Genomic DNA, 25,689 nt, shown 5'->3' with positions numbered 1-25,689 from the left:
AGGCAATTGAAAATTATTCTATAACCTGTTTCTTTCATTTCTGAAAATGGCATTAGATTAAACAGTAAAATAAAAAGTGGCTAAATGAAATGAAACTGGACACAAATGGGCACAGCCTTGAATTCATTCAACTTCTTTTTGATTTAATTAGCCAATAAAGGTGTATTACTGTGGGCAATTGTTTTTACATGAATTTAGTTTTGCCTCTTATGAAAATAAAATGAGATTATAGAGGTCACTGTATCTTACTATCACATAACACCTTGGTATGATTCCTAAATGTACTTTCCTTTTGTACAACATGGACTTAGAATGTGAATACCTCTGAACCTTTTCAAGTATTCTTCAATGCAAAGGTCACACTTCTCATTGAGAAGAAGCAACCTCTCCTGAAATGCCAATTACCCATTATAACCCACTTTTCCCTGTCCCACAATATACACCCATATGAGAACGCTGCACATGTTCTAAACTGAAGACATAAATGTTCTAAATTATTTTAGTAGTGTAATAAGCCACAGTTAGAAACCAGGGGAAAGATACAGGTGCAAGAATGTGTAGAAGAAAGGTGGAAACCATTTCCAGACATTAAATGAATCAGTGCTAAGTCTCAGAGCTGGCAAAGGCAACTTCCAGGAGGTGGGACCAAAGTTGTTTCCAGCATCTGAATTACATTTCTGGCTTGCCTTTTCATGGCTGATTAATGAATGAAAACAAAAAAAGCTGGAGCAACTGCAACTGCAGGTGCCTTTAGCTTAACTGTGTACTGGGTTATTTTAAAAACATACTCACATTGCCATCATCTCATAGGGAGGCATAAGAGCAGGTGACATTATGGGCACATCTGGACTCCCTGAAATGAAGCAAATGTGTAGGTGATCACGCATAAAGTTCAGGGACCATGCTGTGGTCTGGGTGGTGCTTATATACACCTGAGAGTTCAATTCCAAAGCAGTCCCAGGATCCTTAAGATCCATAGAGAATTTAGGGTTCTTTCTTCAACTACTCCATTCCAATGCACCTGTGCGGATCACTGGAGATCCAATTCCTTAGTTGGTTTCACATATAATTGGATTACATCTATGCACATCGACGCATGTTATGGTACTTATTTTGGAGTATTGAGAGTGTCTTGCTGTTTTGCTGATCTCAGTTTAAGGTTGCTAGAGTACATTCCTGTACACATTTGTGCCATAGGTCATTTGCAGATGCCTTCATTCCTCACTAAGTGGTCAGTCTAGATGAGCCCAAAGACAGTTTAAAGTGAATACTCTCAGTTTCACAGATTATATAAAATGGTGAGAAAACTACTGTATCTGTAACAGAGATGAGCAACTGAAGGAACAGTTTTACTCTACTCCAAGGGTTCGCTGAAGGCCTCACCATTCACTATGGATTAATTTAAATAGCCAGAACCCACTACTACTTTCAGCTCTCCTTTTCTATTAACTTCAAAAGAATATGGAGAATGATATACATCAATATGACTATAACACATGAATGATGATGACAGGTTGATAATACCTGGTCTGGAACAATCCTTTTAAGCAGAAATTTGCACAGTACTGCAACCATCTTCAAAATTTTATCTGGCACTGAACCTGTGAACTCCAGCCACTGAACCTGTGAACTCCAGGTGAGGGTCCCACAGCATTGCCTTGGTTGCTAATAGCTTAGTGAATCCCATATCTGCACTGCATAAATATAGCAGTTTACAGCTGCTTGACCCCACATTAACTGCCATGAGTCAATGCTATGGAATTCTGTGATTTGTAGTTTTGTGAGATATTTATCCTTCTCTATCAGAGTGCCCTGTGCAACAACAAAGTACAAATTCCAAAATTGTATAGGATGGAGTTATGGCACTTAAAGTGGTATCAGTTTTCTATAATTTGCAATGTAGATGGCCATCGAATGTGAGGAACTATTTCCAAATATCAGATTCCCTTTGTGGAATTAATCTGATTACCTCCAGATTACACTAAAAACTACTATTTAGAAACCTCTGCATGACCAAGTTGTGAATGTGCCTCCAGAACATCCTTCAATTTATTGTCGAAGGCTTTCATGGCTGGAATCACTTACCTTAGGCCGCAACCCAATCCTTCAGTTTCTTTCCCGCCCTCAGATGAGGGTGAGGAAATACTTTTCTCCCTTCCAGTGAAGGGAGAGACAAGAAAATAGCCCCAGCCGGGACTTGTTGTGGGCGGGGTCAGCAGAAGTGCACTCCCCGGCCAGCTCACTCCTTCAATCACTTCACACTCTGCTGGCATAAACGGGATCTTGGTGGCAGCTCACTGCTGATGTGCCTGAGTGGTCTCAAATGGGGATTGCAGACATGTTCTGTCATTGGTTCTAGGATTAGAGACATGCTCAGTAGATTAGATTAGAGACAAGTTCAGTAGATTCCATCTAAATCTTCTGATATCTGAAGCACTCTGTGCCATCTTTGCAGCAAATCCTGAGTTTTATTTGTCAACACTTGCACACATCTACCAGTATCATGGCCATTAAAAACAAACAAACCAACCAACCTAAATTATCAGTGCAAATTGAACTGCACAAGAAGAAATACTGTTGTGAAGGAAAAGAGCCTTATTTCTGAATTCTGGGATTCTAGTGCAGTTGCTTTCATAGTAACTAAAGTACTGTTAATTGTTTAATTAGGTTGAATTCTGGTGCAGAGAATGTAAAATAGGTGTACTTGAAGGAAGATTAAAGGTTGTTGTCAAATACTCACGCTAACAGTTGATTGCATTAATGGTGTTATTTGTGCTGCTATAATTGCTGCAGTAATTTATATTTCTGGGCTTATTATTATTGCAGCACTGAAGATGTCAACTGTCATTATTTCTTCTCTGTATAAGAAAACTCCTCAACATAATTACACTTCGTAATGAAACTAAATGCATAAAGCTTTCATGAGAAAAAGAACATTCAGGTGCTGCAGTACTCATTTCTGGTGCAAAGAGAGGAAATAAGATGAAATGAGAGACGTACAATGCCAGTGGTAATGATGATGTTTGCTAGGAAGATGACTTAGGTATTGCCTTAAAGAGAAAATGTTAATGACAAAGAAGAGGGCAAAAGAGGACTCTGATGTACTTAAAATGTGCAGATACTGATTTTATGATTGACTGAAAATGTAGAAATGATTATTATATCTCAAATTGAGAATGAATATACCTCAAAATAGTAGGGAAGACTACAGTCAGGGGACCTACATAGCTGGTCAGGGGATATTTCCAGAAACTAACTTTAGATAGCAATTTGAAGTCCCTTCCTATGAGTCTTGAATGTTAAAGCAGACATACCAGTCCTTCAATTAGAGAGTAACTTCATAAGATTATCCTTTGTTCAGGACGAGGCATTTAGAGATCTTCCAGTTCATAGAAAATATGACCACTTTGACTGTTGAGAACTCCAGCCTCATCATCACAGACTGTGATATTTTATAAGAATAAAAAGGAGTAAGGAAGAGAAAGACAAGAAGAAACACTAAGTGGTTTTTATATTCACATGAGCTTTTATGGATATAAACCTACTTATTCAGATGCAATACTTAGTGGTCTTAAAGTATCTGTTATCAAGCATATTTATACAGTTGTAGGAGTGAGATGGAATGTAATAGGATCTGGAAGGATGCAAATCGTGACACTTGCCCTGAATGTTCAAAATTTTACTCTTAGTAAACCACAAGTTGAACATGAGTCAATAATGGGATGAGGCAAGCTGAAAAATCCAAATGGGAAATAGCATCAATAGGAGCATAATGTCTAGATTGAGGAAAATTGTCATCCCACTCTATTCTGCTTTGGTCCAATCTCTCTGGTAATATTATGTCCAGTTCTGGGCACCACAAATCAAGGAGGATATTGAGAAGCTGGAATGTGTCCAGAGAAGGGCAACCAAAATAGTCAAAGGTTTTGAGATCAACACCTACTAGAAGAAGCTTGGGGAGCTGGGTATGTTTAGCTTGAAGAAGAGGGGGTTAAGTGGGGACACGATGTTTAAATATTTGAAAGGATGTCACATAGAGGATGGGACAAGCTTGTTTCCGATGCTCTGGAGACTAGCATACAAAGCAATGGATTCAAATTGTAAGAAAAACATCCTGCTAAACATTAAGAAAAACATCCTAATGTCAAGAAATGTTTGATATGGATATAAGCTGCCTCATAAAAGCCTTCTTTGGAGGCATTTAAACACAGACTTTATGGTCATCTATACTCTGTGATCCCTGAATGGCAGGGTGTTGGGCTAGGTGGCCCTTGTGGTCTCTTCTAATTCCAATCTTTCTATGATTTTGCTTTTTTAAAGAAAGAGGGATTTGACTCAGATGAAAGCTTGGAAATTAGAAGAATGCAATATTTTAAGGTAAGCAGATGAAAATTCTAGCAGAAAATAGTGAAGACTTGGACTTGGGTATAATTTAATTTTAGGAAAACAAATATATACCGTGTTTCCCCGAAAATAAGACAGTGTCTTATATTATTTTTTACTCCCAAAGATGTGCTAGGTCTTATTTTCAGGGGATGTCTTATTTTTCCATGAAGAATAATTCACATTTATTGTTGAACAAAAAATGAACATTTATTCTATACTGTTGTCAGGACCCAGGCTGCAGAGCACCAATAACCATACGCAGAGGCCAGAATCTATCTAATATCTTTATTAAAGAAATATATAAAGTCAATAAAAACAAGTGTGGGATATAGTTCAGAAGTAGACCTTTCAGGAAAGGTCAAATATAGTCCAGAAAAACAATGTCCAATATATGATATTAAAGTCCAAAGTTATAATCCACTTCACCGAAACACACACTATTTGGCAAGCAATAGTGTAGGGAACTGTCCATAGTCTTTGAGGCTTAAGGTAAATCCGAATCAAGGGAAACAAGGCTGGAATCCGAGAAGCAGGGTCCGTGGTTTAAAACGCAAGGCAAGGCAAAACTTGAGACTTGGCAAGGTCCAACGTGAAACAAGGCAATCGTGGAACAAGAACTGAGTCCATAGAAATCCGTGGAACAAGGCAGGGCTGGGAACTTGATTCAGGAGCTGGGAACTGGAGTACGTAGTCTACACACGATCTCACTCCTCGAGCTGACGAATTGACTCCGCAAGGAATCCTTTGTGGCCAACATCTATATAGGATCTTGTTTTCCCGCCAAAGCACACTTCCTCTGGGGAACAAGAACCGAAACCTATACTGTCCAGATGCAGGACTCCTTAAACTTTCCCAAGGGAAACAGACTTAATCATCTAATTGTCTGGCAGCTATCCTGGCACTCCTGCGAGTCGCCTCGCGATTGCTTCTATCTTGATTATAATAAAGGCGGCGAGAAAATGGGGGAGATTTCGGCTCAAGGCTTGTTTGGCTGTCTTCTTGTGGGCAAACATCTTGCAGCTGCAAGGGCTCCAAATCTGGCAGAAACGGTGGGAAACCCAAGTTTTCCTCTTCATCTGTCACAACAGTACTAGGAACGGGACTACATGGCCCATGAGGCATCACAACTGTACAGTAGTTGTCATCACAAACCAACATAACCAAACCAGACAAACTGTGACTTCTGTCAAGAATTTCTTGTTACTACCATTATTTCCATATACAACTGGTATGTACATTTACCAATCCTGCATGCTCTGGTGTTGTTGTTTTTTGGTGGGTGCCGGGCATGCTTCCAAACAAAAACTTTGCTAGGTCTTACTTTCAGGGGAGGCCTTATATTTAGCAGTTCAGCAAAACCTCTACTAGGTCTTATTTTTTGGGGATGTCTTATTTTAGGGGAAACAGGGTAATGCAGATGATTTATATAACTTTACAAAACTTACAGAAAACATAGACATAGCTAAATATTACCTATGCCTTGGTTCAATAGATGAGGCTACAAAGAGGTAATCAGAAAAAGGCTATGAAAGCTAACATCATCAAATCTAGAGATATATCATTATGCATTTAAGATAGGATATTGCATTTTAGATACACCATGGGATTACATGACTCCCTGGAAAAGTGATAATTCTTGGGAAAGTAGGAGGCACTAAGAAAAGAGCAAGATCACCTTACAGATCAGTTGACTCAATAAAGGAAGTCACATCTATAAATTTGCGAGACCTGAGCATGGCTGTTGATGACCAAGTCTCTTGTAGGTTTCTCATTCATAGGCCCACGTATGTTGAAGCTGACTTGATGGCCAATAGCAACAAAAACATCTGAAATATTTTTTTTCATTGCCTTCCATTACTTCTGCTGTATTAGCTTGGTTGACTGCTTTTGGGAACCAAAACATTAAGGGGTCATGTTTGAAGAGAAGATTATACTTGTTATGAATCAGTAGGGCTCCACATTGCAACAAGAGCCAATGTGTGTCAAGAAAACTGTCCTCTGCAAATGTTGCCTCGCTCATGGAAATAGCAAGTGAAGGAGCTGAGAGATACTTAAATACAGTAGAGTCTCACTTATCCAACATTCGCTTATCCAACGTTCTGGATTATCCAATGCATTTTTGTAGTCAATGTTTTCAATACATTGTGATATTTTGGTGCTAAATTCGTAAATACAGTAATTACTACATAGCATTACTGTGTATTGAACTACTTTTTCTGTCAAATTTGTTGTATAACATGATGTTTTGGTACTTAATTTGTAAAATCATAACCTAATTTGATGTTTAATAGGCTTTTCCTTAATGCCTCCTTATTATCCAACATATCCGCTTATCCAACGTTCTGCCGACCCGTTTATGTTGGATAAGTGAGACTCTACTGTACCACAGTACACAAAAAGAAAGGTTATTGAATTAAATACAAGTAGTTTTATATATTCATAATACACAATAAAAATACATACGTACAACAGTTAAAATATCTTTTCTTTATTCTTCCTTTTTCATAACCACCTCCTTAACAGTATTTTTGTACTTTTGCAAACAGTGGGGTTCCTGCAAGCAAACTCTTATTTCTCATTGATCTTTCTGTCTGTCTGTCTGTCTGCCTGCCTTTCTTTATTTATGATTTTCTGTCTGTCTTTCTTTGCTACAGTCTTGTTGGCTCTCAAAAGCTGAATTTGCTCTTAGAGTGCTTGTAAGCCAAAGAATCAAAGTGAAAGCAAGAAATCAGGTAGAATATGAGAAAGAAGACACATCAATGATTATCTTTAAAATAGCCAGAGTTACCCATATTTCTCTAAACACCAAAATACTTCAAAAGTTCACAAATAACTTCAGTTGTATCATATTCATGTCCTGAGACTATTTCATCTCAAAATATGGAATCTACTCATCCTTCTTAATAGACATTTTCATTTATAGAAAATGCAGCATTCATCTAAATTCACAAAAACTGTGAAATGAATTATTCATATTTTAGAAGAAATTGCAGTGTTAGGAGATTCTTACTGGGATATTATTTTTACATACAATATCTACAAATGTTTTCTATTTTTTGTTTAGCCAGTTTAGAAGTCCTGGGACCACAGTCAATCCTATTCTGAGGCTGGATCTACACTGCCCTATATCCTAGGATTGATCCCAGATTATCTGCTTATCCCAGATTATCTGGCAGTGTAAACTCATATAATCCAGGGCCCTTCCACACAATCATATAACCCAGAATATCCAGGCATAAAATCCATAATATCTGATTTCAACTGGGTTATCTGAGTCCACACTGCCATATATTCCAGTTTAAAGCAGATAATGTGGGATTTTATTCAGCTACATGGAAGGGGTCCCAGTTCAAAGCAAATTATCCGGGATCAGATCCTGGGATATAGGGAAGTGTAGATCCAGTCTGAGAGATAATCCTCTTACCTAAAGCTCCCCAGAGTTTTCAACTAATTTTTTTTTGGCCCCATCTATGCTGCCATACAATACAGTTTCAAATTGTATTATATGTCAGTGTAGAAGGGGATTTTGTCATCTATAAAAGAGCCCAAAAACCTTGATTTCTTAAGTGAAAAGTAGATTGGGCATGTATTTTGCATGTCTAAAGAAGAGGTCCTCTTTAATGAGTGCAAGATGTCTGTTATGCCATGTCTTTAGTGTATGCCTTGCATTTAACATACTTAGGCTTCTTCCACACAGCTGTATAAAATCCACATTGAACTGAAATATAGGGCAGTGTGTGGACTCAGATAACCCAATTCAAAGCGGATATTGTGGTTTATCTCCCTTGATATTCTAGGATATAGCTGTGTGGAAGGGCCCATAGCTTTATGAATGGGGATTGGAACTAGTTTTAATTTGGAAGTCTGATTGCTAACACATGTAAAGAAAAACTTTTTGGAAAGTGAAGATGTGTCTGGAAAACACACACTCTATAACCTCATGTTTGACCCTTAAATAAGCAATGCCACAGCAAATTCTATTTGATTTAACTTTCATTGAAAATACTGGCTTCCAGATTGCAGTGTATATAATATTTCTGGAAAGCATCCCTACATAATCCAAACAGGATGTCTAATATTAGCAATACACCAAGAAAATTCTCTTACTCTACTATTTATATACTGGGGTCCTTATGTGAATAGAACTCTGAAAAAATATGTTCCTGGAACAGAACTGGAGCCAGTTTTCCCTTCCCTTTGTGGCATCTGAACATGTATTCTAAAGAGTTGGGAATCCTCAGAACCTCCATACCATCATATGTGAGAGCTGGATGAGGGAAGAAGAAATTACTGTGGTTAAGATGTACTTCTAACTTCTCCTGGGGGAGGGAAGGACCTCCAGTGAAATGAAAACCCTTGGAACAGAAAGAGTCCCTTTGAGAAAGGGCCATTGTTCCAAGGGTTTTCATTTCACTGGAGGTCCTTTCCTACCCCAGGAGAAGTTGGGAGCCCCTTTGTTTTTGGAGTTTAGGACACAAATCATGGGGGCATAGGCTTGTGGCATTGAGTAATACGAGAGGAGTGTTGTCTTAGCTGTGCTATTAGGATGACTGCTTGGATGTGGTCAGAGAAAAACATGGGTATCTTGCACTCAGCTAAAAAATGCTCTAATATTTCAATGTGACCCATTGTGCCATCAAAACCTCTGTGGCTCAATAGGGCAACATACAAGACCTTATTCCAAATCATCACATTAATACAACATGCCTGTATGTCATGTCAGTAACATAATTCTGTTATAGTAAAGGTATACAATGCAACCTCTGGTCAGAATATCTGTCAAGGGTTTGAAACCAATGGGGGCATCCAGAGGCGGTTCAACCGCCAGGCAATCTAGGCACTTGCTTGTGGCGCAACCCGGTAGGAGCACAATTGAGGCGCTCATGGGTGTACGCGCATGCGTGCATGAGTGCGCGTGCACCCCGCCTCCTCTCAGCTTCAGTCTGGACCCGCTCGGCAGGCTGAAGCCAAGCACCCTGACCTGCTTTGGTGCTGCCTCTTTCTTCAACTTGTACGCCCACTGAGCGAAGGTGAGAGGCGAAGGGGTAGCTCGGGCCGAGAAAGGGCCTCCCGCTGCCATAGTCTCCCAACTCCCTTCCAGCGGGGAGATGGGGAGGAAAAGTGGGCTGAGGGGTCAAAAGACAGCCTAGGCGCCCCCGCCGCGAGCTGAAGCTTCTCCGAGGCCAGGGGCTGGTGGAGAGAGACCTCCAGGGCGCTCCCATGCCAATCACTGCCTCCTGCCTGGCATGCTCGGAAGCTCCTTTTCGATGCAAAGTGAGAGCCTGGTGCTGTTTTTAGCCATCTGGTGGCCCCTTTTGTGCTTCAGGCAAGGCTTTTGTAGCTTTAGGAAACCCCCACACCGCTTCCTTCCCTCTTGGGAGAGGAGAGGGCGAAGTCCCGAGCTGGGAAAGGAGTCTATAGAAGAGGCCCTTTCCCCTTGCCTTCTGACCCGAGGGAAGAGGAAGGCAGCCCCTGGGCTCAATGGATGCTGGGCAGGAGAACCAGATCAGTGGGGAGGTTAAACAGTAACCAAGAGCCTCCAGGAAAATTAAAAGCGTCAGGCAACAGCGACGCCTCGGGCTCCTCCTCCGCTCTTGCCTCACTTTCCCACTCACCCACCCCTCGCCATCCAGGCCCCCTCCCACTACCTGGTGCTTCTCAGGGGCATCTACACGCAGGATCCAAGGCAGTTTGGCACCACTTTCCCTTCCTCGGGCATTCTGCTCCGTCCCCTTCCCTTCCCTTCCTGGCTTAGCCCTCTGCAAGGCTATTCAATGCTAATCAAGGTGGCCAATTGCAACACTCACACTTGCATCAAGCAGAAAAGAGTTCTTTCTCCCACTTTGGATACCATTCCACAGATATATAAACCCCATGTGCCTAGTTTCCAACAGACCTCACAACCTCTGAAGATCTCTGCCATGAATGTGGGTGAAACATCAGGAGAGAATGCTTCTGAAACATGGCCAGACAGCCTGCCCGGAAAACTCACAGCAACCCCTTGATTCCAGCTACGAAAGCCTTCGGTGTTAATGCTACGATGCAGCCTTGCCTAACCGCTCCACTTATCCAAAAAAAGAACAAAAACTCCAGATATTTGGCAAGAGGGAATATGCATAAAGGAAAGCAGGCAAAGGGGCCGTAAAAGCCCTTCTGCTCCCAGCTCTTCTCTCTCTCTCTCTCCCCCTCCGGGCTTCTTTGGCGCTGCTTTCTCGCCACGCCTCATCCCTCTTGCCTCCTGTGCTGCCCTCACCATGCGGCCGGCTGCCCTTCGCCTCCTGAAGGCTCTGTGTTCTTTGCCCAGGAAGGCCAAGCATTTAAGACGAGCCTTGGGAGCTGTGAAGGTACTTCTTTCTGACTCCAGGGAGAGAAGGGGCAAACTACATTGGGCTGAGTTGACGGTGGAGCCTCCTTCTCTGGAGGCTTTAAAGCAGGCATGGGCAAACTTGGGCCCTCCCAATGTTCTAATATTTTTGTGATTTTTGTAACGTTTTATAATTATTATTATGTAATACAATATAATAATATATAATACTGATATTCTATACTGATAATATAAGATATTGTATATGCATATAATAGTGATAATATTATAATGTAATACAATATACTAATAATACACTATTATAATGGTATATTATATGTTACATGTAATATTACTAAAAATATTGCAGTATATTGGTTTAATACAATATAATATATAATACTAAAATGCTATACTAAAATGCTATGGCTGTGTGCCATATAACCTAGAATATCAAGGCAGAATAACCCACAATATCTGCTTTGAACTGGCTTATCTGAGTCCACACTGCCATATAATCCAGTTCAAAGCAGATAATGTGGATTATCTGCCTTGATATTCTGTGTTATATGGCACACAGCCATATAACCCAGAATATCAAGGCAGAATAACCCACAATATCTGCTCTTAACTGGCTTATCTGTGTCCACACTGACATATAATCCAGTTCAAAGCAGATAATAATAATAATAATAATAATAATAATAATAATAATAATAATAATTTAAAAAAACTTTATTTATACCCCGCCACCATCTCTCCAACGGGGACTCGGGGCGGCTAACATGGGGCCATGCCCAGAGCAATACAATATAATAAAATATAAAAACAACATATCATAGCACCATTAAAAAATACAATAAATAATAATAGGCATTACATCAAGAAATCAAAAAACAATAAAACAAGGGCAGGCCGTGTAAACACAAAGATAAAACCTGGAGTGAGAGGGACAGAGGGTACTCCACTGCGGGCAGGGATATATGGAAGTGGGGTAATCTAGAGGATAGATGTTCGGGGTGGGAGTAACACAGAAATATATGACAGAAATTACTCACCGAAGGCACAGCAGAAAAGCCATGTTTTCAAGTCTTTCCTAAAAGCTAACAGCGTGGGAGCTTGCCTAATTTCAGTAGGTAGTGAGTTCCACAATCGGGGGGCCACAGCAGAGAAGGCCCTCTCCCTTGTACTCACAAGGCGGGCCTGGGATAACGACAGTGGTGATAAAAGGGCCTCCCCGGATGATCGTAAAGATCAGGCAGGTTTATGGAGGGAGATACGGTCACGGAGGTAGGTGGGTCCCAAACCGTTTAGGGCTTTATAGATGATGGTCTGCACCTTAAATTGGGACCGGAAGATGAACGGCAGCCAGTGGAGCTCCTTAAACAGGGGAGTGGATCTCTCCCTGTAACTTGCCCCCGTTATTAATCTGGCAGCCGAGCGTTGGACCAATTGTAATTTCCGGATTGTCTTCAAGGGAAGCCCCACGTAGAGCGCATTACAGTAGCCCAGTCTAGAGGTAACTAAGGCATGGACCACTGTGGTCAAATCAGACTTCACGAGGTATTGTCGCAGTGGCGCACAAGTTTGAGTTGTGCAAAGGCCCTCCCGGCCACCGCCGACACCTGTGCTTCAAGCGTCAACGCTGAATCCAGGAGGACCCCCAAACTGCAGACCTGTGATTTCAGGGGGAGTGCAACCCCGTCCAGCACAGGCTGCCAAACAATACCCCGATCCGACGCACGACTGACCAGGAGGGCCTCTGTCTTGTCGGGATTGATCCTCAGCTTGTGATCTGCCTTGATATTCTGGGTTATATGGCTATGTGGAAGGACCATCAGGGCTCTTCCACACAGCCATATACTAGGCTTGCTCAAATAATTTGTTTTCCCCGTTAACCGTTATTAATTCGTTATTTTCGTTTGTTTTGAAGCAATATACGGCATTGGTTGTCCACACGTCTGGATATCGCGGTTTCGAATCGCGAGAGGCCGTTTTTCGTTATGTCGTCTTTTTTTTCGTTAGGAAAAAAAAGCTTTTGCAAATCACCCAAACTCCCACCATTCAGGCCCTTTCCTTTTGCCCCTCAGCAAAAGGGGCGTCACGGGCTCAGCCAATGGGAGGGGGCGAGGGGGAAGGAGGCCGAGGAGGAGGAGGAAGACGGAGGGGGAAAATGGCCGCCGCCGCCTCGCCTCAGCTCAGGCCTGATACTCAGAGGTTTTGACGTCTGTGCGAAGCTAGGCAAGTGGGGTTTATATATCTGTGGAAGGTCCAGGGTGGGAGAAAGAACTCTTGTCTGTGGGAGGCAAGTGTGAATGTTGCAATTGGTCACCTTGATTAGCATTGAATAGCCTTGCAGCTTCAAAGCCTGGCTGCTTCCTACCTGGGGGAATCCTTTGTTGGGAGGTATTAGCTGGCCCTGATTGTTTCCTGTCTGGAATTCCCATTTTCTGGGTGTTGTTCTTTTACTGTCCTGATTTTAGCTTTCTGTAGCTAAAAATGCATATAAAATTGATTCTATAGGGAGGATAAATGATTGGATTTCAACTCCTACAGCTTAGCTTTCTCTGCCAATAATGGTACCATATCAAACTAAACCTCCCAAGATTCTGTAGCAGTGAGCCATCTTGGATATTGTAAGGGATTTATTATTATTATTATTATTATTATTATTATTATTATTATTATTATTATTATTATTATTATTAGACCTTGCTCCCAGGAAGGTGCCTTCGCTGTGGCTCCCAACTTATCTATCTACCTTTCCACATATTCTCCACATTGTGTGTATGTGTATGTATATTATATATACATGAGCCCCGATGGCGAAGTGTGTTAAAGCACTGAGCTGCTGAACTTGCAGACCGAAAGGTCCCAGGTTCAAATCCCGGGAGCAGAGTGAGTGCCCGCTGTTAGCTCCAGCTTCTGCCAACCTAGCAGCTTGAAAACATGCCAATGTGAGTAGATCAATAGGTACCGCTGTGGCGGGAAGGTAATGGCACTCCATGTAGTCATGCCGGCCACATGACCTTGGAGGTGTCTATGGACAACACTGGCTCTTGGGCTTAGAAATGGAGATGAGCACCAACCCCCAGAGTCAGACATGACTGAACTTAACGTCAAGGGATACCTTTACGTTTACCTATACACACACACACACAAACACACACACACATATGCAGGGACTATATATATATATACACAGTATATATCACACACACACCAATTTAACAAAGTTTCAGCCACAAAAACAAAGTTTCTGAAGTAGAACAATGACTTTCACAGTAAAGACAACCCAATTTAACAGGAAATAAGACTTTCAAACCAGGAACAGATTTCTGCAATTATTAAAAAATGGTTTATTATAAAAGCTATGAAAATTCGCCAAAAATCAGAGGATAAGGGAAACGTTCCAAATTTTGGTGAGCTATCAGTGTTAAATGTGTTCTACCACTGTACCAAGTTGGAAGAAGATCACTCAAAAAATGAGGGTGGGAGAGTCCTGTAAAGTCCTCTCCCTCTGTGCTGTTTTTGGGAATTGCGCATGCGCGTCCGCCATTAACGAATTAATTTTGAAAATAACGAATTTTCGTTAATTTCAAATTTTTTTGGGGGCCAAATTCGGAAATACCATCAGAAACGAAAAGCTGCCCCCCTCTAGTTTTGAAACGAGTTTAGAATCAAATTTTTCGTGGATCGATCAAGCCTACCATATACTGTAACCCAGAATATCAAGGCAGAAAATCTCACAATATCTGCTTTGAACTGGGTTATCTAGGGTCCTCTCTCTGGCCCCTTCCACACATAGCTGAATAAAATCCCGCATTTTCTGCTTTGAGCTGGAATATCTGGGAGTGTGGACTCAGATAATCCAGTTCAAAGCAGATATTCTGGGATTCAGGTCCTCTCTCTGGCCCCGGATAACTCAGTTCAAAGCAGATATTCTGGGTTATATGGCTGTGTGCAAGGGCCCTCTCTCTTTGCCTCCTTGTCATGTTGCTCAACTGACCCATGATTTGCATTTCTGCCTGCTGTCGCATGCAGAAGGAATGCCCAGCTTGCCAAAGTTTATATGCCACTTAGGGCCCTTCCGGACAGGACCTATATCCCAGGATCCAATCACAAATTTTCTGTTTATCCCTGATTATCTGGCAGTACGGGCTCATATAATCCAGTTTAACATCCAACGCCTGGGATGGGATCCTGGAATGTGAACTATTTTCACACCCTGCTCCTTTGGATCTTAATAATAATAATAATAATAATAATAATAATAATAATAATAATAATAATAACAACAAGTGTTCGACTTGTGATTTTGTGATACGAAATCCAGCATATCTATCTTGTTTGCTGTGTCATACAATGTAATAATAATAATATTTTGTGTGTTGTCATGACCAGAATCAACGCTTTTATTTTTCAGTGATTGGTTTGGGGGGGGGGGGGCAAAATTTCTGTTCGCCTACACTTGAAATTGGATTTCCTCTGGGTGCATCTACACCTGTAGAATTAATGCAGTTTGACACAGTCTTTAAAGGAGGTTCTCTCAGCTTCTTCATCTTCCCAGGAATGTTTAAGTAAGAAGAAGGGAATAGGCCCTCTCAGGATGCATTTACACTATACAATTTATGAAGTTTGACATCACTTTGGCTCAATGCTATGGAACCATGGGAGCTATAGTTTGGTATTAGTACTATTTGGCAGACAAAGAACTTGTAAAATTACAACTCCCATGATTTCATAGGAATGAGCCATGTATGTTAAAATCAGGTCAAATTGCATAACTTCTAAAGCATATATGCATCCTAAGAGTGCCTTCTGCCTATTAAGCATCCCCGGGAAGACGGAGGAGCAGAGTAAAGGACATCCTTTAAAGACCATAGAGCATAGGCAGGCTCATATAGGAATAAATGGTCCTTCAGATAGCCTGACCAAAGCTGAATTTCAATCATAATATGAACAAGCATGGATCAACCCGGATGAAATTCTCAAAGGCAAAGCAACTCTGCTGATTTCAACCAGGAAGCCTTGGGGATAGACTCGGCATAAAATGTAAAATGAAGTGAAATACAATACCTGTTTTGTCGCAAAACGATGAGGCAGGCCACCTATAAATATTGCTCCTGTTTCTTTCCAGATTAAAGATGAACAATGATTGCTGGCCATACTTCTTTTTGTTGTTATTCCTAGAACAGTCACTTCAGCTGCACATATTACCAGGTCTTGTCTGCATAAATTTAGAAAGAGGACAAGTTTACAACCACATCAGGCATTTTGTAAATGGTTCTCTGATAAACTAATTAGACTGTTGCCAAATCAAGGAGGAATGGGAATGAATCAAACACCTCATCTTATCTCAAACATTAGCATAATTGGAAGCAATTTGGTGATCAAGTAATTGGCATGTTTCTGTGGTGTAGCTTTTTATGAAACTGAAAAAGAATAAGAGCACCTTAAAAACACTGAGCAGGAGGTGATCAAAACCCAGCAAGGGATCAATCTGTCTGTTTGTCTGTTTCACCCCTCTAAACATAATGCTTATTTTCTTGGCATACATTTTCAAGTAAATTGTAGAGTTATAATTACTTAAAACATTTTCATATTTAAAAAGGTTAAATACATAGCTTTAAAATTCTGCTACTAATATGCCACACTAGTGTTCTAAGTCTTCTTTCCAGATTTCTTCATTAATGTTTACAACAGCCCTGTAAGTCTGGACAGCATTTATGGCACAAGGAGGAGGTAAATGAGAAAATTATTTCTGTCAAAAAATTTCACAAGGAATAGGCAAAACACATACTTTATGACACACTTTATTAATTATCCCTGTGCTAGATATGAGTGGAAGCCTTCCTATCTCCCCACTCAGTCTCTCAAGATGAATTGCTGAGTATCTTTTCACTAAAGATGAATAACCACTGAGATAAATGGGACTTAGCATCAGACTCCCACTGAACAATACTAGCAATTCTGTCCTCTATTCAATGCAAAATGTAATGAATTTATTCCCATGTAAGGGTGTTTAACATTACAGTAAGATACAACAAAACCCACAAGTACCAATACCATTTTTTGTTCCACTACAAACCATAAAATACATCATACAAGCTTTTGAAGCTTCATTGGCTTCTCCATCAGGCAAAAATGGGAAAACTCATCCAGGAAAAAAATGGTGACTGATGTTAGAGTCATAGGCCTACATTCTGTCTCTGGTGTTATCAGGGTGGTATTGAGGGGTTTTGGTGAAGTTATTGACCAAGTGAGGGCTAGGGACAAAGAACATTAAAAGACAGATAATAAATTTTCAACTCTCCTTCGCAACATAAAAGTAACTTCTCTTGGGATCCAGATGCCCTGTTCTGCTAGCAGCTAACTTGTAGGTGAAGAATGGTATTAAAATCCCATAATACCATCTTAACTGGCAACATATTAGGCCGTGTTCCTCTAGTATAAATCTGTCCCATAGATGCTGAAGCTGTGGACAATGTCCAAGCAGGCCAGAATTGCATTGGTCCTGCTGAGCTGCCACCCTATCCTCCATGTTGCTTCCATTGCTTCGTGCAGCTATGGAGTTTTGTCTAAATGCCGGTCACTCCCCTCTCAAGTCTGCTGATGTCAGAAGAGAGTGCCTGTGTGACCAGAAAGAAGAAGAGGATCAGTCTTCTTTCTGTCTTGCAAATTGCGTGGAATCTCTATTGTGACATCAACAGACATGACTGCAAAGGACAGATACTTACATTGAGCTCGGTAGCCAGGGTCTACAAACCTTGTATTATGGAGTCGAGTCATCCCCTTTACCTGTGTTGATAAATACAGGGAAAGGTTATGGCATGGTATCCATCTGGATAGTGGATTGGGCTGAAACAGAACCAATCCACCTGTTCAGATTGCTGTGAAACCTCAGAATACTCCAGTTTCTTGCAAACTTTGGGGCACTCCTTGACTTTGCTTTAAGCAGGACAAATTTGGCTTAAGAGTACAAAACTCCAGACATTTGCTGGAAGTTGCTATGCATCATGGAGACAAACAGTGGCAGATTTATGCCAGGTCCCGATTTTTTTGGCCAATGTAGAGTCCTATGAAAGAATGTAGGTCTATAATCTAACATCATCATTATTTTTCTTATTTGATTTTTAACATGGTTGCCTGTTGAAGAAGCCAGATTTGAAAGCTTATATCGCTAAATTTGGATTTTGCTTGATTTTTCTGCACAGCCATTTTTCCTCCTTACCATGACAGTGTAACTCTCAGTCTCACAGAGGCTTGGGGAAGTACTAATGTCTATGTGGGGTTCAAAAATACCCTCTACCCTTTCTGGGGAAAGTATCATGGCTTCTGGGAACCCTTGGATCCAGAATAATGAGCCAAGGGGACCACATGTAGTTGAAGGACTGCACTTTTCTCTTTCTTGTCCTTTAACAACATCAGTAGCAGGAACAACATGTTGGATTTCTCAATACATTCTGTAAATAATTTTGCATAATTTAAAATGTGATATTTGTTACAAAGCATGTCTGTGCGGAGAGCAGCTTCTGATGAGGCAGTGCTAAGTGGCAAACCCAGAAATATTGTTCACAGGAAATGTCTAGTATCAGGCAAACAATGCGATTTTCTTCTTCCCCTTAATAATTCCACTCTAATTCATGTTCCTTGAGCCAGCTCACAGGAAATATTCTCTCTTAATCAAAGGAAGTTCAGAGAAGACCTATGAAAATCAGGCAACAGCATCTCTGTTTGGTGTTTCATTAGATTCATCCTTTTCCCTCTGCACAGCAAGAAAGCAGGAGGCTCTTAAGAGCAAGGTCAAACCACTAAAACTTGATCAGTTGGATGATTAAAAAGATTCAAAACCCTTATTTCTCTATCATCGGGATGCCAAAGCTAAAGTGGTAAGCAACATTAAAACAAAATAAATTCTTGAGTGGAACCAAGGTTCTGCCACCATGCAACTGTAAGTATTGCAAGCAAATAGTGTGTGAATTCAGTCAATGTCGGAGAGCGTATTATCAACCTAAGGAAGAATTGTTTTCCTCCACAACCACATATTTCATACTTTCTTAATCCCTCAATACATATCTATACTGAAGTGCATATGATTTTTCTTTCTACATAGCTTCCCAATTATTTCAGCATCCCTCAATTAGCAACCTTTACTTTCCAAATACCTTCTTTATATCACACTAGCTGTGCCCGGCCACGCGTTGCTGTGGCTGAAGGGAAATCATTTGTTGACCAGGTGGAATAGCAGTGAATAGCCTTGCAGCCTTAAAGTCTGGGTGCTATCTCTTTAAGTGAATCCTTGTTTGGTGAGCTGGAATACAATGGAATAGGTTTTCTGCTTGGAAGGCTGGGTACTTGCGTTGTAGGGAAATGGTTTTTTAGCCAATTTGAATGGCACTGAATAGCCTCGCTGTTTCAAAGACTGACTGCTTTCTACATAGGGGCATCCTTTCTTGGGCAGACTGAATGAGACGGAGTAGCCTCATGGCTTGAAACCCTGAGGGTGTACTATCAAGGGGAAATCTTGCTTGGTTAGGTTGAACAGCACTGAATAGCCTTGCTGTTTGGAAGCCTGGTTGCTTTCTGCCTGGGGGAATTCTTTGTTGGGAGGTGTTAGCTGGCCCTGGTTGTTTCCTTTCTGGAATTCCCATTTTCAGAGTGTTGTTCTTTATTTAATGTCCTGATTTTAGAGATTATATTGTTTCTTCCTGCCTGGGGGAATCCTTTGTTGGGAGGTGTTAGCTGGCCAAAAAAAACCCCTTTGGGGCCTTGTTGCCTCCCTCCGGCTGGCGGGAGGCTGAGGCGGCTTTGGGGGGGGCCTCCCTCTGGCCTGTGAGGCATGGAGGAGGCCACGGGTGGGGGGGTCTTCGCAGGGGGGGCGGTGGGCCTGTCTTTCTGGAAGCCCCCCCCCACACCTTTGGCTCTGCAGGCCCCACCACGTGGAGGCCCCTCCTCCAACCACCATGGGGCCTTCCAGCCAGGCTGACAGCTGGGTTTTTAAGGCCCCATGGAGGTTCTTGACGGGATTTTTTGTTGTATCAACCTAGAGGCATGGATGATGGATTGTGTTGTCAAATTTCGAGATTGGGGGGCCTTTTCTTTTGTTGTTTTGCTCGGTGCCGCAATTCCATCATCCTTTTATATATATATATATATATATATATATATATATATATATATAAGCTACAGAAAATGAAGCCAAATTAATCAAATCCCGCCATCTCATTCCTCTGAAGATCTTATTTTCCCTGTCCTTTTCCCTTTGCAGTTCCATATGCAGCTAAAAACAGGTGTGTTTTTGTGTATACATGTCTAAAAAATAAGATTCTTTGGAAACTTCAATTCAGGAAGAGAAAAATTGCATCACTATTTGAAAGATTTCAGGCAAGATCTCACAGGATGTGATAAAAAGCCTGTATGAGGACTGTTCCCACATGGCCTTCTCCATTGCCAACTGGTATCGTGTAAAGAGAGACATTCTCCACCATATAGAAGTTGTTGGGTGGATACAGCAATATGATAGCAAGAGATTTTCACAGAGATGGGTCATCTCTCAACAGTTGGTTACATATTTCAAGAACATAACCATTGACCACAAGGGAGTTATAAAGGTTTTATGAAGAAAGTGAATATAGCCAACCAGGGCTGGCCCCTTCCTATAATAAAATGAGAAAGGAGTGGAAAATGCAGGGGTCGTTTGGGAGCAGTTAGTGTTATTTCTACTGAGGAAAGATATCCAGGCTTAACTGGACAACCTCAGTTTTGACAGCATTTATATAAGGGACTCAAGGGTGATATCTATATGGGACACATGTGTGAGTTACGGTTGATGGCTTCCTCACTGGGCATCCATTAATTGGGTAAGAGCATGAAGGTTCTTTCATCCCCATTCACACAAGTCAAATATGTAGGTTTAATGAGGTTGTTCACTCCATATGAAACCATGCCTGTTTCCTCCTTTCAGGTTAAAAAAAGGATTCTATATCTTTCGGAGCTATGTGGTGTTGGGGGTTGTACATGTTGGAATTTACATTGAAATGCTGTGGGCCTTTAGTTGAAAAAAGATGCAGCCATCGGTATAAGAAGTTTTCATCCCAACAGCTATTATATATGCACTTGCCTATAAGCTAGTAATCTGGAATTGCTTTCTGGAGGTTTATGTTCATAGGACAAATTGTTAACAAATTCAGCATGCTGGTGGGCAGCTTTCACCTTGTTAATCTAGCCAGGCACTTTTTGATTGCACCTGATTGAATCTTCCAAGGACTGGAGAAATTAAAACAACAACCTTAAGATATTATTGTTTAACATTTGCTGGTGATACAATTGCCTGGTCATATGCACTTTATAAATATTCCATCAAGGTTTCAAAATGTATTTTCTACAATCACTACACAGGATTTTTTTTAAAAGGCCAATTGAAAGCAAAGATTCTTTTCAGTTTTCTTCTTTGCATAGTTGGAAATGTTCAAATGCATGCACAATCAATCAAGTGTTTCTGGTAGTTAGATGCTAGTAATTGTGTTCCAGCTCAACCCAGGACTAGTTGGGTAGTTTTAGCTCTTGTGCTTCCATAAATGCAATCATTAAATACTGACTTACTAATTGCAGCCTCAATGATGATCTTTGTCTATGTAGAACTGAAATCAGTTCCAAAGCTATTCAGAATATCTACCACATAGATCTTAACATACCAATACCATATTTGTAAGAGCTTTACATGGAGTATACTTCTATTTCTTGATATGTATCATTTATGATGAAAACAAACTTTGGACTGGGTGGCAAAATGTAATGTAATTAAATTTCGTTTACTGCTAGGCAGGTTAAATGGTACCAGTTTAACTATATGATGTCTGACTTTAAAATGTCCTTTGACATTTCCCCAACCTCAGAGCCACAGGTGTTGTTGGGCTGCAATTCCCATTATCCCCAGTCCATCATCCAACAATGATGGGAGTTTTCATTCAAGAACATCTGGGGACCCAAGTTAGGTAAAAGCTAAAGAGTGCCAACTACTATGTAAAAAAATTATAGTTGGTCTTCTGTATCCACAGATTCTCCATCCACGGATTCAACAGCTTTTTGAAGGCAACCATACGGCTGATATGGCCATCAATGAAAATGAGTTTGACACTCCTGTTCCATATCATGAGTCAAAAAAGAGGAGCAATACTGCTAAGACTGTCCATAGAGGCAACCACACACTCCTGTTGTGGTGGTGAGGTAGAGTCAAAATGGTACAGATGGGTCAAAACCAGTTTGAGTATAAAAATAGAATTCAGCCTCTAATGGATGGGGTTATAGATTTAGATTTAGTTGTACTCTGGGATTCAGCTTTGAACCTGAGTGTGCTGACTGTAGCAATGACAAAAAAAACCAGTTGAAATCATTTTGTTCTTTCTCATTTCAGCATGAATAAGTGTTTGTATTTAAAAGCATAGCTAAAATATGTGTAATTAACCACACATTTAAATTTTTTACTTTTCAGCATATCTTTTCACAAGAACCTCATTTCTAAATGGACAGAGTGCAAAATACATTCACCAAGTAAATATGCCATCTGTCAAAAATGTATTTTTCATGCATGTGATTTTTTTGAGTTCTGTCACGACCCAGGCTGCAGAGCACCAATAACCATACACAGAGGCCAGAATCTATCTAATATCTTTATTGTAGGAATATATAAAGTTAATAAAAACAAGTGTAGAAAATAGTCCAGAATTAGACCTTCCAGGAAAGGTCAGAATTAGTCCAAAAAAGCAATGTCCAATAAGAAATATTAAGGTCCAAAGTTGTAATCCAATAACCGAAACACTCACTTTGCCAAGCAAAGTGAGGGGAGATGACAAGGTCCTTTAGTCCATGAAACTTGAGCGAGGCTAGGAAATAACTTGATACTTGAAACAAGGCTTGAACGTGGAACAAGGTAACTAAGAACAAGAACAAGGTCCGTGGAATAACTTGATAAATCCGTGGAACAAGGCAAGGATTGATCCTGGGAAACAAGGCAAAGTCCGTAGATAAACAAAGGCTGGGAAGCAAGGCAAAGGCTGGATAGCAAGGCAAGGCTTGAGCAGGAGCGAGGCTTGAACCGGAGCGCGCTGTCCAGACACAACTCGCTCCGTAGGCTGACGAATTGACTCCGCGAAGTTACTACGCGGGTAAAACACCTAAATAGAGTCTAGCTTCCCGCCGAAGCAGTTCTCTGGGAATCAGAACCGAAAGCTAACTCTGAGACCAGATGTGAGACTCCCCAAAGATTCTCACGAGAAGCAGTCTTAATTGGCCACATTCTTAGCTGCAATCCTCGCACTCCTGCGCGAAGCTGAATCCAAACTTCTCTGTTGTTTACAAAACTCCCGGCGCAAGAATACGGGAGAAGTAGGCTCTGGGCTTGTTTGACATACTTCTGGGAGACAACTTTCTTGCAGGTGCAAGGTTCCCAGATCTGCCTGGGAAAGATCTGGCAGAGAGGAATCCAGTTCAGACTGGGAAGGTAAAAAACCCAAGTTTTCATCTTCATCAGGAATTACAATGTCCTGAGCAGGACTACAAGGCCCATGGGTCATCACACTATCCCCCTCCTCAAGGCCCCTCCCAAACTGGGGCCCTCTCCCCGAGGCGCGAGGTCGCGGTTTGGTGGGATAGGTCTGATGAAAGCGACGGGTTAGATCAGGAGCATGGACTGTGGAGGCGTCTTCCCAGGAGCGTTCCTCAGGGCCAAAACCCACCCAGTCAATGAGATATTGTAGGCGGCGGCGGTGAAAGCGAGAATCCAAAATGTCCTCAACCTCGAACTCCTCCTCCCCATTCATCAAAACAGGAGGGGGGGCCGGTTGGTCTGTATCAGGACGCACACCATCCGCCGGAAGGAGCAGGGAACGGTGAAACACTGGGTGAATGCGCATTGAACGCGGAAGTTGGAGTTTGAAAGTCACGGGGTTTAATTGCGCCACCACTGGATAGGGGCCAATGAAACGGGCATCTAACTTCCGGCAAGGGCGGTGGGAGGGCAGAAAGCGAGTGGACAGGAAAACCCGATCTCCTACCTTGATTTCGGGGCCCGGCTGGCGATGTTTGTCAGCGTGGCGTTTATAGTCCTCCTTGGCTTGGTCCAGTTGCTGGAGCAAAAGTTGTTGCACCGCTGTGAGTTCCTGCAGCCAATCCTCTGCTGCGGGAACCTCTGAAGTTTCAATGACAGGGGGAAAGAAACGTGGATGGAAGCCGTAGTTTGCAAAGAACGGCGTTTCTTTTGTAGAAGCTTGAACTCCATTGTTGTAGGCAAACTCAGACAGTGGTAACAGAGAAGCCCAATTGTCCTGTTGATAGTTTACATAACAGCGAAGATACTGCTCCAAAGTGGCATTGGTGCGCTCCGTTTGCCCATCTGTTTGGGGATGATGAGCTGAAGATAAGCGAGAGTCTATGCCCAATAGTTTTTGTAGTGCCTTCCAAAAACGAGAGGTGAATTGAGATCCACGGTCTGTGACTAAACTCTTGGGCAATCCATGTAGTCTGAAGACATGTTGAAGAAATAGATCCGCAGTTTCCTTGGCCGTGGGGAGGCCTTCGCAGGGAATGAAATGGGCTAACTTGGTGAATAGGTCCACCACCACTAAGATCGTGGTGAATCCACAGGAAGGTGGTAGGTCAGTGATGAAATCCGCGGAAATTATTTCCCATGGGCGAGATGGGTTAGGAAGGGGGTGTAAAAGCCCTGAGGGCTTCTCCCTTCGTATCTTGGAGCGCTGGCATACTGGGCAGGTGTTGACATATTTTTCCACATCCTTGCGGATCTTGGGCCACCAAAAATCCCTTAGGATCAAATGCATAGTTTTAAATAGTCCGAAGTGTCCTGCTGGTTTGCAGTCATGACACAGACGAAGCGCTTTTTCCCTGCCCGGTCCGGGTGGGATATAGACATGATTTCTATAGCAGAGCAGCCCATCTTTAAGCGAAAAGGGGAAATGCAGACCTTGGCGAAGTTGGTCCTGCGCCCAGGCATCTGCTTGCTGACTAGCCCTGATTTCTTGAGCACAGATGGGTCCTGGAGTAGGGGAAGTTGAACCAATGGGAATGGATTTGGTGTTCCCCACCGTGAGCGTGGCAAAGTTCTCAGGTTGTAGCAGTTGGGATTCAAAGGTCTCCTTGCGTCCTGCAGCGTATTCCGGTTTACGTGACAGGGCGTCTGCTTGCTTGGTTTGGGCTGGGGTCACATAATGGATCTGGAAGTTGAAACGTTCAAAGAATAAAGCCCAACGTTGCTGCCTCTGATTTAGTTTGCGGGCAGTTCTTAGATGTTCTAGATTACGATGATCAGTGTGGACTTCAATGGGAAATTTGGCCCCTTCTAGCCAATGTCTCCAAGTTTCAAAGGCTGCCTTTATGGCCAGTAGTTCTTTTTCCCAAATGGTGTAATTCCTCTCTGGTGTGGTTAGTTGACGAGAATAAAAGGCACAGGGGTGGAGGTGATCTCCCACCGGTTGTAAGAGTACAGCCCCAATTGCCACATCAGAGGCGTCCGCTTGCACCACAAAAGGGGTTCCAGGATTTGGGTGCTGTAGAATTGGCTGGGAGGTGAATAGTTTCTTTAGTTGCTGGAACCCTTTCTCTGCTTGATCAGTCCAGCGGAAAGGCTGCTTTCCACGGATGCAGCTAGTGATGGGGTCGGACCAGCGGGCAAAATCTGGAATGAACTTGCGGTAGTAGTTCGCGAACCCCAAGAAACGCTGCACCTCTTTCTTGTTAGTTGGCGCCCGCCATTCCAATACTGCTGAAACTTTGGCTGGATCCATGGAAAGCCCTAGAGGCGAGATGCGGTAACCAAGGAAATCTACCTCTTGTAGATCAAAAGCGCATTTTTCCAGCTTGGCATAAAGTCCATGATCCCGCAATCGTTGTAACACCATTTTGACGTGGTTCTCATGTTCTGATTGTGATCTGGAAAACACCAAAAAATCGTCCAGGTAGATTATCAAGAACCTGTCTAGATA

General features: G+C 41.9%; 1 protein-coding gene across 1 annotated transcript in view; it reads right to left on the bottom strand.

Annotated features, from left to right (window-relative positions):
* The window catches only part of eys (eyes shut homolog), an 804,562-nt gene that overhangs the window by 306,388 nt on the left and 472,485 nt on the right, over positions 1–25,689 (bottom strand). Inside the window, exon 19 of the mRNA XM_062969072.1 lies at positions 15,770–15,920. Coding sequence (XP_062825142.1) covers positions 15,770–15,920 — 151 coding nt within the window. The remainder of the gene's footprint in view (positions 1–15,769; positions 15,921–25,689) is intronic.

Source organism: Anolis carolinensis, chromosome 1 (assembly GCF_035594765.1).
Source record: "Anolis carolinensis isolate JA03-04 chromosome 1, rAnoCar3.1.pri, whole genome shotgun sequence".
Classification (NCBI taxonomy): domain Eukaryota; kingdom Metazoa; phylum Chordata; class Lepidosauria; order Squamata; family Dactyloidae; genus Anolis; species Anolis carolinensis.
The sequence above is the reverse complement of the archived record's forward strand: the minus strand, read 5'-3'. Positions and strand labels throughout refer to the sequence as shown.